Source organism: Osmerus eperlanus, chromosome 3 (genome assembly GCF_963692335.1).
Source record: "Osmerus eperlanus chromosome 3, fOsmEpe2.1, whole genome shotgun sequence".
NCBI classification, from domain to species: domain Eukaryota; kingdom Metazoa; phylum Chordata; class Actinopteri; order Osmeriformes; family Osmeridae; genus Osmerus; species Osmerus eperlanus.
In genome coordinates, this window is record NC_085020.1 from 1,664,212 (window position 1) to 1,683,238 (window position 19,027).

A 19,027-nucleotide genomic window follows, 5' to 3' on the forward strand; every position below is an offset into this window, starting at 1 on the left:
AGTGGGACTATCTATCTGTCCGTCTGCCCGCCCGCCCGTAGTTTCAACCGTAGCTGTTGATATGAATGAATTCAGCACTTGTTGCTCCTTAACAGTCTACAACTTTTACAGGAAAATGTGCCTGTGATCCGCCATATTGTGCCTACTCACACGCAATGACTCATGTATGTTAAATTACTTGAGTTAATATGTTAAATATAAAACATCAAAGAAAATGTGTGTATTTGTCACTCAAATCAAGTATTCCATGAAGTATTCCATGGATTAGGAAAAGGAGACAGATGGATTAGAGACAGGCCGATAAGAATTCTTGATTTGGTGCCCTGCCCCCTGCCCCCCCCCCCCCCCCCCCCCATTCTTACTTAAGCAGTATGTTGTGTATTAATAATACAATTACACTAGAATTATGTTGATTCTACAGCCTAGGCTACTTATATTTTAGGGTAGTTGTTGTTCCATTCAGGCAGATCTAGTGTTGTTATACACTGAAAATTATCCACGTCTTGATTCTTCACAGGATTTCAAGACTGGATTCAACAAAGTATATGAAACCATATAGGCTACAGTAGCTGTAAAGTAATGAAGTCTTACATTTGTATATATTTTAAGAATGAAGCACAAAGTTAAATTGTATTTATTTATTACATTTTAATTATCAGTACAGCACACACCCATAAATGAAAATCATTTCCGTTCAATTAAGAGACTTTCAGAATTGTAAATGCCCCATGATAATTGATCCCCCTTTTTTTTTTATAACAAAAATACAAGTCAAACCACACAAATTGGATGCAATCTGCAAAAACCTACCATGATTTTCTCAAATGCACATGTATTGTCGAAACAAAAATCAAAAGATCAAAAAATAAATCATTAAACAGATAAAGCACATGCTCTTTTGTTATTGATTATAATGGTAAAGTCTACAGGTAAAATATGTTGTCATTGAGGGATTAAAAGTTCTTAATAAACTGATATATGTCATCAGGTTTTACATACTGTTCTAGGAAGTCTTAATCTCAGCTATATTGTGTAAAGCTTCACCGAAACACCTTGTAAGGAATCTTATGCAGCTGTTTGTGTACGTTACTGCTTACACTGACCCACAAAACACTCACCCCTGAGTACATAAAGGTAGGGATGGTGGGTAGGATAGGAGGTTAACCATGGAGCTAAATCTCTTTTGTGTTTTGTAATGCACATATTCTCTATTGATAAATGTAGAGACTTGTTAATTATAGCTTAATGGTCGTCACACTAAGGTTACACTTACAAAATGTATATAGCGAATTGCAAACGTTAGTTACTTATGACAAATTATTATACTTTTCCAGTGCAACTTTTCAAATAACAAATGGTGTTTAATTTCAGTGAATCTGTATGATTACATGAAAGTGATCAGATACTCAGGGTATGTTTACATGAAAGTGATCAGATACTCAAGGTATGTTTACATGAAAGTGATCAGATACTCAGGGTATGTTTACATGAAAGTGATCAGATAATCAAGGTATGTTTACATGAAAGTGATCAGATACTCAGGGTATGTTTACATGAAAGTGATCAGATACTCAGGGTATGATTACATGAAAGTGATCAGATAATCAAGGTATGTTTACATGAAAGTGATCAGATACTCAGGGTATGATTACATGAAAGTGATCAGATAATCAAGGTATGTTTACATGAAAGTGATCAGATACTCAGGGTATGTTTACATGAAAGTGATCAGATAATCAAGGTATGTTTACATGAAAGTGATCAGATACTCAGGGTATGTTTACATGAAAGTGATCAGATACTCGGGGTATGATTACATGAAAGTGATCAGATACTCGGGGTACGTTTACATGAAAGTGATCAGATACTCGGGGTATGATTACATGAAAGTGATCAGATACTCGGGGTATGATTACATGAAAGTGATCAGATACTCAGGGTATGTTTACATGAAAGTGATCAGATAATCAAGGTATGTTTACATGAAAGTGATCAGATACTCAGGGTATGTTTACGTGAAAGTGATCAGATACTCGGGGTACGATTACATGAAAGTGATCAGATACTCGGGGTACGTTTACATGAAAGTGATCAGATACTCAGGGTATGATTACATGAAAGTGATCAGATACTCGGGGTATGATTACATGAAAGTGATCAGATACTCGGGGTATGATTACATGAAAGTGATCAGATACTCGGGGTATGCTTGACTATCATGGAAGATTATGAACATGGAAGGAGCAGCAGGGTTGTCTGTCACACTATCGAAGAGATCCGTGCCTGCAGGATCTTTAAGTGGAGGCACATTCATCCCCTTTGCTCCTTGTGTAAATTCCCCGACTAAAACTCGACATAGGTACACACACTTGTGCTTTTGAGGATCTGGTTTTGAGTATGTGTCATCAGCAGAGTAACTTGCTTTAATAGCAAAGTAAGTGCCGTTTCCATGTAATGCCACTGTGGAGAAAAGAACATGACTGGTATTTGGTCTAATTATACAATTAAATCAATAATACCTATTCATGTTTTAGATGTACTAGCGTCAAAATATATTTAGCAACCATATGATAATTTACTATGGCAAGCTTAAGTTGGGAATCAGGAGGCTGAGCGGTTAGGGAATCGGGCTTGTAATCTGAAGGTTGCCAGTTCGATTCCCGGCCGTGCCAAATGACGTTGTGTCCTTGGGCAAGGCACTTCACCCTATTTGCCTCGGGGGGAATGTCTCTGTACCTACTGTAAGTCTCTCTGGATAAGAGCGTCTGCTAAATGACTAAATGTAAGTTAGTTACATGATTATTTTTGAGGGATTGTTTTTCCCAACACTATTTGACAGTAGTACTATTACATAAATATGTGCTTATATAGAAACTGATAATAAGTTGTAACTAGAGAGGGTACAATTTCTGGGGAAATTGTAGGGTGTGCTTGCTTGCGTCGGTTGCAGAGGGGTCCGATTTTTAATGACATTTTTACAACTGATATGTCTGTATATTTGATATTAAATGCATACTTATTATTTATAAAGATTACATAGAATTAAAAGCATATTTTTTTTGCTGCTCATTTACAACTCAAAATACTAAGAGTGAAGTGTAGAATGAAATAGTTGTCTTCTCATTTCCACTGCAAGAGGGAATGGTGATCGGCTATATACAGTAGCAGCCTCATCGTTCAATCAAAACGAATACATTTGGCAGAACGGTGTAAACGTCTCTATGACTCTATGACCGTTCTCGTGATATTTTCAGGCATTTAGCCTACTCATACTGCATTCATTCATTAATAAAGAACCCCCTTTGAAACTTATTCTAGCAACGACGTTACCGGCAGTAGCTAGCTATCTCAGATGGAATCGCGATTCAAACAGTACCATCTGCTAACTGAAAATATGCCCACAAAAATAAATTAGCTTGACATTTATTTAGGGAGACATTTATTTAGGGAGAAATCACTAATTTATAAAAAGCAGCTATCATTGTCAGTAACAACGCAAAATGCGATCCCTGTGTGGAGAAGCTGCCCCGGTAAATTGTACTACTACAGTAGCTCCAGAAAAAACGCGCCATCCGGATGTTTTTTTGGGGGGAGGTGGGGTCGTGCATTATAGACCCCTGTGCCTAAGCTTTTGTCTTTAATGGCATTTATTCCCCTTACTACTTTTACTTGTATACTTTAAGTAGTTTTGAAACCAATACTTTTATACTCTTACTTGAGTAAAAAGCTTGAATTGATACTTCAACTTCTACAGAAGTATTTTTAAACCCTAGTATCTATACTTCTACTTGAGTAATGAATGTGAATACTTTTGACACCTCTGATTTTATAGTGTTTTAAATATATTTGTATTATTATTTTGTGCTTTTGTTCGGCACCTCGGTCAGCCTTGCTGTGTTAAGAGTGTGCTTTATAAATAAAATGTACTTACTTACTTACTAGTTCCTAAGCAACAAGGTTATTACTACAGGCTTTGCTTCATACTTACATTGTAATATACAATTTAGGGGAAAGGCTTTCATTCTAAATTACAGCACTATTTCATTGTTAAGTTTCTAGTACTTTACTGCCAATTTTGACAACTGTGTTGTATGTTTGACCCTCTGAATATAGTATGGTGGTTAGTGTAGGTTTCACTTACTATTTTTTCCAGCATAGCTCCGATTAAAGCCATGTTCATTGATGTGTTTTATGGTTGTATAGCAAGCACCATGGAAGAGCTTCTTCTCGTTGTTCTGGTGACTGTTCCTGATCTCCATGTCTTGTTTCTTGATTTCGTAGCTCTTCCACAGGTTTTGATTCTGGATTCTTTCAATCTAAGGGGACATCAACCTGACACTTAAATTGCCTAAATATGGTTGACATTACTGAATATAATTAAGGAATTAGTCTTTGCCCAGCCACTGTGAAATTTATAGAAACCTTACCACTTTACAGATTAGGCTGGGCCATACAAATTTCAAGTTTGCAGTATAACTATGAAAAAAGAAATTACCTTTAACACTTTTTGGTGGCAAGTTTTGTTAAAGTGACTATAAACATCCTGGTACTCCTGGCTGTAAGGATCAAGGACACAGGACAGGCATGGTGTGTTGGCTGGCATGGGCTCCCAGTGCTTGGGGAAGAACATAGAGGTCTCCTCATCTCGCACTCTTAACAGCATCTCCTGGATTTCAGTGGTAGCTTCGTGCACATCATCTTTGAGACCCTCTATGTATAATATAGGCACTGTCTCAGACTTGTAGGTCAGTGTCACATTTACAGCCATGCTGGCCCGTATTTGAATAATACGCCGCTTATCAGATTCTGATAAGTTGAGGATGGCTTTGTCAGTTATGGTACGGCATACTTGTTCTTTTTCAATTAGTGTCCTAATCCACTGTTTTGCATCCTGTACTTTTGCTGTAGAGCCTCCGCAGATGTGGAAGCAGGCTGGATTAATTTCCTGGACTGAGACCTCTTCCTCTTTTGTCGTATCATCGGTTTCCCTGGATAATCCTAGAGCTGTATGAATGAGGTGAATGCATTATAAAATGGCAGTGCATTAAAGGGTGATTTATACTGTGAAATCCACTCATCTTAGCCCCCTTCTAGTATAACATAGATATATTCTGCTAGTTTACAAAAGGTTATTCTAGGTTACATAAATTAAGGTGAGTTGTATTTGACTTAAATGTAGCAAAAGGATATTAGATATTCTGCCAGACTTCAAATACAGACCTACTGCCAACCGTGTTAGGATTTGAAAGAAACCCTTTGTTTCCTCAACCTTCATCCCTTCTTTCTTCAACATACGGCTGTGAAACTCTTTCAGCACGTCTTGCTGAACGAGGACGATCCTGACCAGGTTCAGTTTGAGATGAGACTTCTTGCGCACCACAGCGACAACTGCATCCAACATGGCATCTGCCACCTGAGTTGGCTTTAAGTGTCCTTGAAGGGAAAAAAAATCTTAGCTCACATTTTTGCTACATAATATGCGATATATAATGTCACCAACATTTCTTTAAACCATAGAATGGTGTTGTCCAAATGGGCTATCTTTTCATTTCATAACTTTATATGTATACTCACCAAGACCAAGAGCAGGAAATGAAATTGAAGTAAACGTGTTCTCTGCTGACATTTCTATGGAACTCTTCACAGCCTCAACTATTTCCTTGGGGTCAACTGTTTTGTTGTTCTTTTGAGCAACATGAACAATGTTCTTAGACAGCAGGTTACCTGGCATGGTCATGATCAGGCCTTCATGAGGCTCAAATCCTGGAGGTAATGTAGAAAAAATGATATTATATATTATATGTAATATTGGAAAAAACATGAGGATGAATATAATGTAACGTAATTGGATGTAACTGAGTAAACCAACTCCAAATTAAACCAAATTGTATATTTTACATCTGTTAAATTGGAAAATATAATTGGTCAGTTTCTATTATACAAACAATTCTACAACATTCCAACCCTCCATTTAATTGATTTTACAGTATTACTGCATTTCAAGCTCTTACGAAGTTGTTTGCATCTCTCTTTGACAGTTGATCCTGCTGCATCCAAAATGGACTCAGAATCCCCTGGGGAATTGCACAGTTAAAAGAGAACAGTATATTACAGTGCAATAAATCAATACTTCAATATAAATCCAGTAAATCCACATTATAAATTGTGGATTTACCTATTCCAGTCGGTCTTTGATGAGAATACATTTCAGTAAGTGTGGGGTAGCAGTGGCACTCTGCACTTGCCAATTGTACACAATACACTTGGACTACTGTGGGTATTTCTGAGTAGCCAAATGCCAAATACATACAATATCTCCTATATTTTCATTACATTAATCAAAGCATTCTCCTACACTAGTAACATAGTAACACAGGGTAACATTTACCTATACTGTGGGTGAAATCCTCGTTTGAGAAGTTGACAATGACATCTGTGGTCTCCTTTGTGATGTCTCCCACGGCAACCTGGACAGTCACTCTGTCTATTTGAAACTCATGAATCCCTGAGCTGGACGATGTGACCTTAGTGACAGTTCCTTGCAGTGAGACATCAAAATACAATTATTTCTTGTCATAATAAACGTATAATACATATACATCTGACAGTTATCCACAAAGCTTACAAAGTTTATCCCATTTAAATTGGCCAGAAAACTCTTCACAATAGGTCAAAAATAACCTTTCAATATAACTTTTCTACCTCACATTAGGGCAAAAGATATTGGACAATAATTGCTGCATTTAATCAAAAGAGTCCTGTTTATCTATGATGCAAACATTATAACATCACATAGTTCACAGAAGTTATAATAAAATACTGATGAAGAGAAAACACTACTAGGTTTTGTAACAGGATTCATATAGTTTTTTTAGGAAGATTAATAAAACCATACTTTCAGTATTTTGTTTTGACGTAGATGTCGGGCTCCCTGATTTTGTCTCTTTGGTGAATCTTTTCTTATATGTATTGGTGAAAATCTGAAAGGAAAATTTGCCATAGAAACAATTACATTTCATGTGTAAACAAAATCTGCAATCATTAATATAATTTTCCTTATTCATTAAATTTAAAAATCTGTTTCCACTTCTTTCATGATACAGAGTAAGAAAATATTATTGTAAGATGTATGCTATATAATCTTACAGTATAAAGCAATTAAAGAAATGTAATGCCTAATGTGTGTGATAGTGTAGTAATCTAATACAGTCAATAAGATATACATTTACATTTACACTTGATTTATTTCATTTTCATGAAATCATGGGACAGTTTTCCATATCCTCTCCCCTGGAAAATCATTTATAACAATACGTAACTATAATGTTGTTTTTAAATGTCTTACTAAAGTTGCATAGTAGTAATAGGCAACATTTTAGATTCAGGTTCTTTTAATCATGAATATGTAATAAGGCCCTTATAAGATTCATATGAGCAATTTATGTTACTAAGACTTACTAACGCTTATTACAAGAAGCTGGATTAAGGCATCACATAGTAATGTTATGTCAAGTTATGTAAGCCATGTCAAATTGAGTGGTACCATCGTTTCTAATTTGTATTTATTTCCAGATTTTGTGATGGCATTTTTTGATATAGTTACTAAGAATGTATTTTTAATAGACTGAGGTTGTGTTTAAACAAATGGATGTTGCAGTTGGTCTTAAGGTATTTATGGTGTTGGTTTATGATGCCTGATTGAGAAGCTAGGGGCACGGAGGTTGGGGGATGTTTGAGTTCTGTGGCCTAAAGGGAGATGGGTAGATGGATCAGTTGATCTAGCAGCCCTGACCTTTTGGCCGAGGAGATTGTGGCCTGTGTCCTGTTTGTGTTTCATTAAGGGTATCTTTACTGTCCTCATTTAGAGAAAGAGCCGTGACATCAAAAGACTTTGGTCACTTGACCTGGGGGGTTATATTGTCTTAACTGTCACTGACCAGTGTTAGCCAATCACAGAGACCACTGCATTGATGAATTGAACATTTATTAGGGGATCTGTTTTAAGTGTATAAAAGCACAAGCTTTATGATTGTTCTTTATCACTCTGGCGAACGACCTGTGGCTAGCACCTCCTTCGTTATGACTGATCAGCAAAGCTTTGTTTAATATTACGTAATTGTATAGTCCAAATAAATTGTATTAAAACCACATCTCTTGACTGTTCGGATCTACACAGTGCCACTTGAATTTCCACCATTACAATTTTCGTACCTGAATTGTCTCTTGATCACTTGGATGTAAGATGAATGTCACTCCTTTCAAGTGTCTAGGTTGCTTCTTGCTGCTGAATTGAATGACTTGTTCCAACATGAGAGAAGCCACAATGTCTTTGGGGTAACCTAGGTTTCCTGTCCCGATGGCCGGGAAGGTCACTGAGCAAAGACCCATCTGCTCCGCTTCAGAAAGACACTTTTTTATGATCTCAGTCAACATCTGTAACATATCAGTAATTACAATATATTCATATTAGCATGAATAAAAAGGTAAACATTCATCTTTGAACCTGGACTTGGCGAAGTAGCTTACTACTTAATATAATGATAAAAAGCTACAATTTTTGCCATGTAATGCCACTCATTACATGTATTAACTAAGAGATTACAGGAAGTCACAGGATTTTCTTTTCAAAACATAAAATAAACCTTAATTTTATATTCACTATAATTTGACACATTGCCTTTGTTTAAGTCATGTGTCAGATTGGAAAATGGATTTACCTTTTCTTGTTGATCACTTCCTTGCTTCCATTGTGGCGCAATCACATGAAACACCATTTTGCTCCTGAGGTTACAACCATCAGTAATAATGACTGCTCCCTCATGTACACTTTTACCATTTTTCTTTATCAGGTCTTGAAGTTTAGGTCCTGCAGCAGTGGATATGGCTTTGGAGACTGCTCCTCTGTCAAGTTCTAGATCTAGTCCTACTGTGTTTACAATCATCTCTGTCTATGGAAAATATACACATCATTTCATGACAATCATTACATTTGATACATGTCATCTGTTTCAGTACGACAATTAAATAATGATTTACCACTGAATCTTGGATGTTCCCCTTTATCAGCTTGACTGTGAGCCCCTCCATGGTCTTTGCTGTCAATGATCCAGATTGTTCAACCCATTGACCATGTTGGGTATTTGTGGATATAGCTTGACGCTTTTGGATGTTAGGATCAATGGTTCTGTGGCCCCCAAACTCCTTCAGCATTGCTTCAACCATGGACTGAATGGTCTTGTCATCATTGCTCACCAGATTAATCTTCCTCAGAGTATTATTTCCAAACTTGTCATCACAGAAATCCTTGATAGCTCTTGTGATAGTTTGTGTGCATAGTTGTAGAGGAAAGCCGAGGTTTCCAGAGCTGATGGCTGGCAGAGACACAGACAGGCAGTTGTTAGTCTCTGCTAAATCCAGGCTCCCTTTCACGGCTCTTCTCAACTGCCCCACGGCCTTCTGGGGGTTTCCAGTGTCATAAGTTGGTCCCACAGCATGAATGATGAATTGGCAGGGAAGCCTCCCAGCATTGGTAAGGACACAGTCTCCTGGTTCAAGTTCCCCCCTGCGGTAGATGATCTGATCACATTCCTCCTGCAGTTGTGGTCCAGCAGCTTTCAGGAGTGCGCCGGCGAGACCTCCATTGAGTTTCAGATTCTCGTTAGTAGAACTGACTACGGCGTCCGTGGTACATTTACACATATCAGCTTCACAAACCACAATTTCGACCCCATTGGATGTGTGATGTCGGTATCTACATTTTGCTCCATTTGCAGGAAGACTGTCCTCTCCATCATTTTCATCATTAATTAGTTTGACCACACAGCCTGTATTGCTTTTGAGAGAGGTAACATACATTTTTTTATTGTCTTGAAAGAATTTCTTTGCTCCAATATTTGAAATTGTCATGGTGTCAAAGAAAGTGGAAGATATCAAGTTTTCAAACAGAGCCTTGCAGTCTTCCACATGTGTTCTACAGCCACTCAAAGAAATGGTCTGATTCTGGAAGGAAACCTTCACTTTATCTTTGACTTCATTAGCCCATGAATCCTTGCAGTGTTCCTCAATGAAGGTTATAACAGTCTCAGACTTGACCTGAAGAGTTTCAACTATTGGTCCATTCTGTCTTAGGTATTCTTCAATATCCTTCTGCACCAAATTGACAGTGTCTGCATAACCACACACTATAACTTGTTGACCACATGTCTTGATCAGGATTTGTTTTGATGGATTATTTTTGGAACTCTCTAATTGGGTGACAAAGTCTTGCCATTTTGGTGTTTTCAAGATATTGAAGTCTTGAACATCCATGTATTGTGAATCAAAACAAGTATTGATTTGCTCTGCTGCTTCAGTCAGTGTTATATCAGACAGAGCCTGCAGCTCTACTCTGTTTCCATCTATGTCAAGAGCAGCGTTCATACCCTGGGAAGTTTGTAGATAATCTGTGATCTTGTCTTGACCTTCTTCTTGCAAAAACTGAAAGACGTGATCATCCAAACTTATCTGCCTCTTTTTCACTGACAAGGTTCTACTGGTTAATGTTTTAAATGCACCCCAAACTTCATCCTTCAAGCCATGTAGTAACATACTTTGGCTGTCAGATGTATGTGTCATCTTCAGCTTTGGGAATTCCTTCAAAATATTGTCTTCAATTACATCTTTTAACAATAATTGGTAAGTAGATGTAGGCAGTGGGAACACTTCTGAAACGCTGGTGCTCTCACGCTCAAGGCTGCTGGCAATTTGATCCAAGATTTCATTAAGTGGCTGCTTTAGTTTGTTGACATCGTCTTTCAGGCCTACCACTGTCACAACCCCTGTGGCCTTGTCAGGCACCAAGTCCACATCTTTACCCAGAATTGCCTTGCGCATCTCTGCTTCAGACTCTTCCCATTCTGTGATTTGAACCTGGAGCTCCAGAGATGTGTATTTAGCCAAGGCTTGAATGAAAGCAGTCTTCACAGTGTCCTTCCATTGCCGTATGTCTTTGGCTTGAATGCCGTCCAGTTTAAGGAGTTCAGGCAGGGGGCTCAACTTGACGGTTGGTTGTTGGAGGTCCACCTTGCAAAAATGCTGGGCGAGGTTGTGGTGGATGGAGTCTGCAGCTTCCTGAGTATCACAGAGGTATTTCCAAATGACTTGATCGATGGTTTCATTGAAGGCTGGTGGGAGTTTCAATGTGGGTCTGTCTTTACCATAAAGGGCTGCTCCCAGAGATTCATAATAAGGGAAAGATTTCATAGGATCTTTCAGGGTTTTCTTTAAGACTCTCTGCACATCTAGAAAGATATGATAAATAAGATAATAAAATATGTAATAATAAATCAAATAAACAACACCAATAAACTGTATAAAATGTAAAATATGCTATCAGCATTTTAAAACATTACAATAACACAACATTACAATTTCACTTTTAATTATAAACATAAAACCTTGGATTGGACCAGATCTCTCAGCATGACAGTACTGTTTACACAAATATATTAAAGTTTTCTGACAAATAGTCTTGAAATGAATATTGTCTTAAGATGGATAATAAGTCAATATTACTTAAAATATGATTGTTAAATTAACGATAGACTTACCTTTAGGATCCTGAAATGTTATGATAGCAGACTGCTCCTCTTTGTTTAAGATGACATCTTCCACAACTCCCTCTTTTTCAAAATATAATGTGAGATAGTCTTCATCATAGTTCTGAGGAATATTTTCAACTTTGATTTTTGCTGTGTTTTCCAGGGGTTTAACCGTTAGATTCTTCTGTTTAAACATTCTATTGTTGGTGGCCTTTGATAAAAAGTGACTTGTTTCTGTCAAGGAAGAATCATAACAGGATTTTTGAGAAAAAACTACAACAAAGGCTTGGTTGCAATCTTGCTCAGAATGTTCCAAAAGATATTTGAAGACTGATGCCGCATGTCCATAGATAAGCAATCTTAACAAATTTGTCTTGTACTCATTTTATTTGATTGGTAATTAACTATTAAAATATGATATATAAAATGCTTGGCACCGAGCAAATGTAAAACATCAAAATCTCAGAGGTACTGGTTTTCAATGGCCTACAGTAATAATTTTAACACATTTTATTTTAAAATGTACTCATACCTTTTTCACTCTGGAAAGTCACTACTGTTATGTCACCCAGCATCTCCAGACTAAAATCAGACTCTGAGTTAAGGACGTTCCCCACAAGCATCTCGAGAAACTCTTGGTTCACGTTCTCCTGAACGTTTCCCAAAACAACGGCAGTTGACAGACTTTGCTCCTCAGCTTGGATTTCAGCGGGGGATTTTTGATCTTGTACAGTAGCATTAGCAGCTGTGAATCCAGGAGACATCCAAATGACAGTATTATGTTTGTCACTTGTTTGTTGCAAACTCATTGTCAAACATGAAAGAAGCAATGAATTTACCTTTTGACAAGCCTACTACAATTTTTACTTCAATCTATAATTATTTACATCTAGCAAAATAGGATGTGTTCTGGGAACTGTTTTGTACAGTATTGCAGCTGATTAAGTAATTTATTAGGCAAAAAATCATTATTACTTGTGTTCACAACAAAATACTGTACATGAATTAAGTATGTTTAAGTGAAAACTGATGATTGGGATCCTTGTTATCCATAAACAGATTTGAACTGTGATTACAATACCCAACAAATGAGTTCTTCTTTCATAACTTTTGATTTATATTGTTGTATCCAGTATATTCTTTCTTGTTACATAAAGGGAGTCAGGTGGCTGAGTGGTTAGGGAGTCGGGCTAGTAATCTGAAGGTTACCGGTTCGATTCCTGGCTGTGCCAAATGACGTTGTGTCCTTGGGCAAGGCACTTCACCCTACTTACCTCGGGGTGGAATGTCCCTGTACTTACTGTAAGTCGCTAAATGACTAAATGTAAATGTAATGTTCATCTTAATGTAATGTAATGTTCATCGTGTCTGGAGGTGATTGAGTTCAATTGTAAGAAAAAGAAAGAGTTAGACAAGTAAAAGACATGTTTCCAAGTTCCTCTGCTTCGATGTCAAATTATTTATAGGCGACGCACGACACAACATATATGATGTGAAATACTATTTTACCATTAAATACTATACTTACATGTTGGGTCTGTCTTGATCGGAGATGATGGTGTTTTCTAGGAATAAAAAGCAAATATAGTTTACATAATATCAGATCACTTAATAAGAAGAACAAATTGTAATGTGTCGCTGTAAACATTATCTAACAATGTGACTTGATTCTAGAATAGAAAACATAGACCACTACAGTTTGTACATTGATAATAAATGTAATGGTATCGGTAACCAACCTCAGTGCTGCCTTTGGATGGTGGCAGACAAACAGTCAGTTTTAGCACTTTTTCATCAATAACAATCTCATGCTCTTGCTTGTTTAGCACTTTCTGTCTGGCTGTGACAAGGACAAAAGGACTTAAGTCAATTTCAGAAACCCAAGTATTGGTGTTATAGTAATAATAAGTCATTTTTTGTGAAGTACAAGATTTAGAAAATTGAATAACACCCCAACAATTTTTTTTTAACATTCCTCAGTCCAGAAAAAAACTAATTCTCCAAATAGTTTCTTTGAGTTTAGAATTTAGTATTGGGGTTCCCTTAAAAATATATATTTTCAACAAGAAACAAAGCAACCGATAATCTCATATTTCTTTTTGCTAAAATTAAAGAAAATTTCACTACATAGGCTCATTGATCTTGATGTGTATCCAATCAATACAATCCATCACGACAAATGTGGAAATGTTTTACATTTACATTAGCCTGACACAAAGAAGGCACATGCTTTCCTAGCACCAAACAGGTACTAAAAGTTAAACTTTAACTTCATAGACTTATCTGAAATCATAATATTTTCCAGTACACACAATAATAATTCACTATAATAATAGTGATTACATCAGTGTTGTATTATATACGTTAAATTCAGCATTATTACTGCTTATCTACAGTATATTTCCTTATGTATAATTTCAGTGCAGTGATTTTAGCACTCTTGCATCAATAACGATCTCATGCACTTGCTTGTTAAGTATTTCCTGTCCGTGACAAGGACAAAAGACATATAGCCTATAAAACAAGTCTGATACGATTTCAGAAACCATGTATTAATGTTACAGTAATTACATTTTGTAATCTAAAATGAACAAATAAAATTGATTTGTGTAAATTATTTACAAATACTTACATTGCTCAGTCCGGAATAAAGCAACTGCTCCTTGCCCATTTGAGACGTCAACAATGCAATCCCCTCCATTAGCTTTCTTACTTTGAAAATATTTCACCAACTTGTTTTTTAGTTTAGAAGTATTAGGACTCCCCTCAAGCTCAACAAGCAAGGGAAATGAGTATTCACCTGCCATCTTATCTAGTCCTCAAACAAAAGACTTCAGAACAGCATTTATAGCTATGCAATGCATCCACTAGTTTCACTTTCCCTTGGTTTATATAACCCACCTGAAGTTTTTATGAGTGGCATCAGTTAATAAGTCCCTCCCTCTAACACAGAAGTCACATGATTTCCCGGCAAGTCCATGATGTGAATGAGGATGTTGAGGAGGGTGGGGCAATGAGAGGAGATGAGGTGAAAAGCTGATATTAAAAAGTATCAGATTGGCAGGTGGGTTCTAAAACATTTGGTTTGTCATTTTAAAAGGATTTCAAGCTGTACGTTTAGATATAAGTAGTGCTTTACATATGTTACTTTTTTGGCTGCATGTAAAACAATAAAAGGCATGTAAAATAGAGATTGTTAATGATCTCTGCCAAGGAATAAAGTTAATCCAACAGTTAACACATATTTGTGTGATGGAACTTGTGATGGAAAGTATCTGAACATTTTCATCAAGTGGATGAAAGACCCATAGATATAAGGTGCTTGTAGTACACCATAGTGATAGGACGCAAGACCATAGTAACAAAAAGTCTAGGAAAGTTAACTTGGAAATTCATCAAACCGCATTTCCAGCGAACTTGTTATATTGTTTGATTTAAATTTAAAAAATAAATGTGCTTATGTTTGATTAAACAACTTGTGATGGGAAGTTCGGATCATTGCATTGATAGTGTCCTATACTGTACCTTCCTGCCAACACATCACAGGTTTTCTGAATTGCTCAGCTGGTTGGGGCATTCTGTTTTGTTTTATTTTGTTTGTTACTCCCCCTGCAAGTTTGCGTCTTTCATGCTGGTTGGCGTGTACATGCCTCCACAGGCCATCGGCAAGTTCAATAAGGAGAGACCTGGGATGAGTGAAAGATGTTTATTACAGACTAATAAATGTACTATGGTGTTTAGGGATGGTAACTTCTGCTGCGACAGGACGGAGACTCCCCGAACATAGGGCTGAACAATTTGTACAGGTCTGACTGACGATCAACCTTCATGTCACCTGTCGTGGTCATTATAGTGTAGTCGTCAGCGTAGGAGTACTCATGGAACACGCTCTCATCTCTACGGCTGTATTGGCACAGGAACGCTGCCAGATGGACAGTGGCTTTGACTCCACAGATCATGAGGACCAGGTTTAAGGCAGAAATTAAGATATGGAATGAAACCCCTGGGAAGAGCTCTGGGTTCACACCCTTTGGTAAAAGGTACGGGAGAAGGATGCGGTCCTCTGGAAGTTCCTTGTCCAAGGATTCAGGCCTCTTCCACGCATCTTCATCTGGTTTCACTGGATGGAGAATGATCTCTGGGATGAAACCGGCATCTTTCATGTGATTCCATTTGCCAGGAAGGTCAGACGGCTTGTGGTCGGCTTCAGGTGCTTTACACCAGGAGCAGAAAAAGTCTCGGTGGTAATGTTCGATGCAGCCTTTTGCGATGCCATAGGCCACTTTACTATCAATGGCACAGTTCCAAGGAGAGTAGAGAATGGTGTCTTTGATGGCAGGCCTAGGCACAAGGAGACAGGCTGGCACGGGGTGTTTTGTGATCTCTCCATGTGCCACGAAGATGATGTGAACTTCATCTGTTTGTTTCTTCTTCTTCTTCTTCTTTTCCTGCAGCAGCTTGTTTAAATAAAGCACAAGGTTGAGAAACTGTGCAAAATTGTCCATGCTCTCTATCCACTGCAGCAGATATAGATTTTGAGAGGTTCCTTTCTCATGCTTCCTCAGAAAGTCCAGGATTATACTTTCCCTTTGGATTTGACTTTCACTCTTCTTAGTGGCAGGATCACAGTAATCAAGGCTTTCAATGCAGCTCTTCACCTCACTGATCTCCTTGATGATCTTCCTGTGAGAGAAGATGCAGAAGGCACACAATGTAATTAGACCACAGAAATGTCGCTGGAAATACTAATTCATGGGTCCACAGTTATATGTGTGTTTTCACACTGTGGATGTTAAGAATATATTGGTACACTTGAATGGGATTTTCAATGGGATTTGAAAGTTGGTTTGAGAGAAATTTGTCATTTATTAGAAATGCCTGCCTTGCATGGAGAACATTAAGAAACAGCTTACTGGATCGAGTCGAGCTCTTTCTCAAAGTCCTCCGCAACAGTCTTCATTTCCTTGGCTGTATCTCTCAAAGATTGGCTGGCTTCTGTCACATGATCGCCTTTGACTAATTCTTTTATATTGGAAATCATTCCTGGAAGAGACAGTGCCACACCAAGAACTCCTCCACCGATCTGAAAGAGACTGAGAAATTACTGAACAGAACCTGTGATATCTACATCACACCATTTGTGCATTGGAAACTCACCTAGTACACCTCTTGACAACTTGAACTAGCAGTTGAAATTACCTCTAAAGAATATTTGTTCGCTGTCCAAATTCAACCTAACATACCCTCCATATAAAGGTAGCATTCCTGGCACACTTGTCACTTCATGTTATTTGCGCTGAACTGTTATTACTCCATAAGTTAAAACACTTACTTGCACTGCGCCCTTTAAAGTTCCAGCAAGAGTTGCCTTTAAGGCCGCTTTTCCAACCTCTGTTGGAAACAAAGCCAGGCAGGCAGCACCCAAAACTGGAAACGCCGCCATCAACTTAAAAGAATCACCGTGGCCACGATGGATATTGTTTACCAAGAACCTCTTATTGGGCCAATTCGACACCACTCGGAGCAACGGGTCATTAGTGGGCCACTCCACGCCGCTCCGTATGGCTATGGCTCTCAGAATGTACTCCATCGGGTCACACTCTTCTTTCAGGTCTTTCTGAAGTGTCTCGACCTCCTTTCTTAGCTTCCTGATCTTCTCTATGATCCTCTCCGCATCTTTCAAGGTGCTGCTGGACTGCATCCCCTCAAATAACTGGGCCCCCAGGTTAACCACGACCCCGGCCCCTCCCACTGTGGCCCCGGCTGCAGCCGTAGCAGCGACCAGGAGGGGAGCAGCCACACCCCCGCTAAAAAAGGTGACCAAGCCCGCCCCTACTACCGCCGCGGAGCCCAGCACAGAGGCGGTGTTGCCAGCATATTTAGCCACAGTGTAGGCTTTTCTCTGTGACTCCAACTCTTTGGCCAGGTTTACTAGTTGAGGAGCACATAGTTTTTGATTATTGATGAGAGAATAGAGCTCTTCACACAACTTTTTGGCGATCTCCATGTTGATTCAGTGAGTAGGTGACTGGAAAGATAAAATACATGAAATTGTTAAGAAATTTTTTTACTCACAATTGTGAGTCACAATTAATAAACATTGTGGAAGTTAGTATCCAATTAAAAAGGTAGGCTACCATAGCAATACTTATTTATAATGTATCCTGTATTGCACCATTTCTCATTAGAATTCAGCAGTGTAAAGCTAATGTATAGAATTATTTATTTATAGTATACACTATAGATTTATAGGATGCCAGGTGATTACTGTTCAGTGTGTTTCTGTGTGGAGGTTGAACTCAGGGGGGTTCTTGGCCTTTAGGGAACCACACAGCTTACTCCTCTCCTCTTCAATTTCAACACTGTAGATTCCTTTCACTTTCAATTTGACTAGCGGAGACCGGATGTAGCGGGACGTCCTGTTTATCGTGTAGTGTATTCTGTAGACATAGGCTACCATGCATGTATTGGGAGTGAAAAAACAACAACCTGTCTTCGTGTTTTTCTGTTGCATCTAAGTAGAACTGGGATTAGTCTTATGGAAATCGAAAAGTTAACGCATAGGCCTGATTTTGGTAACGGTTATTTTATAGGCATTTATATGAAAAAAATTAAAGAATATTCAACTTGCTTCACTGCTAACGCATTCTTACCAGCTCTCTTGTAAATAATACGTTTAACGATTATTTTTGTCCTATCCTCCAACAAGCGGCACACCTGCCAGACGACCAGTTTACAAATCTTTCATACTATTAATTTTAACTTTTAACTTTAAAATAGACGTATGCCTACCCGTGCTCGGCCAAGTCTGTAGACCGAAAACTGCTGTGCAGAAATGTAGCCTACCTTTCGCTTTGAACTGTTCCACACACGATGCACTAGATAGAAAACTGTTGTTCAGAAACTTTTGACTTTGAACTGTAGCCTACCACACCCGCTGCACGATATAAATCAAAATCCACCATACAAACTTCAAACTTGTTGCACATTATTCTACTACTGACTGACCAATTTGTACAACCTTTGGTTTGGTGATAATGTTGATTATTGATTAACCCATAGCCAATAAATCAATAAAAACCCAAATATTTCAGTATTTCCTCAATATCTTTGTCAAAAATGAACATAGAAACTTCAGACCAGTTTCACATTATTCTACTCCTAGCTGACCAAGTTGTCCAATCTTTGGTTTGGTGATAAAGTTGATTTTTGATTAACCTATATTGCCAATAAATCAATAAAAACACCAATATTTAAGTGTTTCCTCAATATCTTTGTCATAAATGACCACAGAAACGTCAGACCTGTTTCACATGCTTCTACTCCTAGCTGACCAAGTTGTCCAAGCTTTGGTTTGGCGATAAAGTTGATTATTTAAGCTTGGACAACTTGGTCAGCTAGTAGTAGAAGAATGTGCAACAAGTTTGAAGTTTCTATGTTCATTTTTG

The 19,027-nt window shown here is 37.9% G+C and overlaps 2 protein-coding genes across 3 annotated transcripts; both read right to left on the reverse strand.

Annotated features, from left to right (window-relative positions):
• Nucleotides 1–629: 629 nt before the first annotated feature.
• On the reverse strand, nt 630–14,451 carry LOC134017075 (protein mono-ADP-ribosyltransferase PARP14-like). Its single transcript, XM_062456368.1, has 16 exons — nt 14,212–14,451; nt 13,319–13,419; nt 13,108–13,144; nt 12,112–12,324; nt 11,589–11,813; nt 9,037–11,279; nt 8,718–8,948; nt 8,212–8,433; nt 6,896–6,980; nt 6,389–6,538; nt 6,012–6,074; nt 5,575–5,763; nt 5,221–5,433; nt 4,496–5,004; nt 4,142–4,316; nt 630–2,460 (listed from the first exon to the last, which is right to left on the reverse strand). Exons 1-16 carry the CDS (start codon nt 14,384–14,386, stop codon nt 2,177–2,179), a joined length of 5,115 nt encoding a protein of 1,704 aa, XP_062312352.1. The 5' UTR covers nt 14,387–14,451; the 3' UTR covers nt 630–2,176.
• Nucleotides 14,452–15,316: 865 nt separating this feature from the next.
• LOC134016084 (uncharacterized) lies at nt 15,317–18,531 on the reverse strand. 2 transcript variants are annotated; one of them, XM_062455499.1, is made up of 5 exons: nt 18,372–18,531; nt 18,233–18,296; nt 16,912–17,607; nt 16,493–16,662; nt 15,317–16,262 (listed from the first exon to the last, which is right to left on the reverse strand). In XM_062455499.1, exons 3-5 carry the CDS (start codon nt 17,584–17,586, stop codon nt 15,317–15,319), a joined length of 1,791 nt encoding a protein of 596 aa, XP_062311483.1. In that variant the 5' UTR covers nt 17,587–17,607; nt 18,233–18,296; nt 18,372–18,531. The 2 variants fall into 2 exon arrangements, with proteins under 2 accessions (XP_062311483.1, XP_062311479.1); XM_062455495.1 differs by lacking the exon at nt 18,233–18,296.
• Between the last annotated feature and the right edge of the window lie 496 nt (nt 18,532–19,027).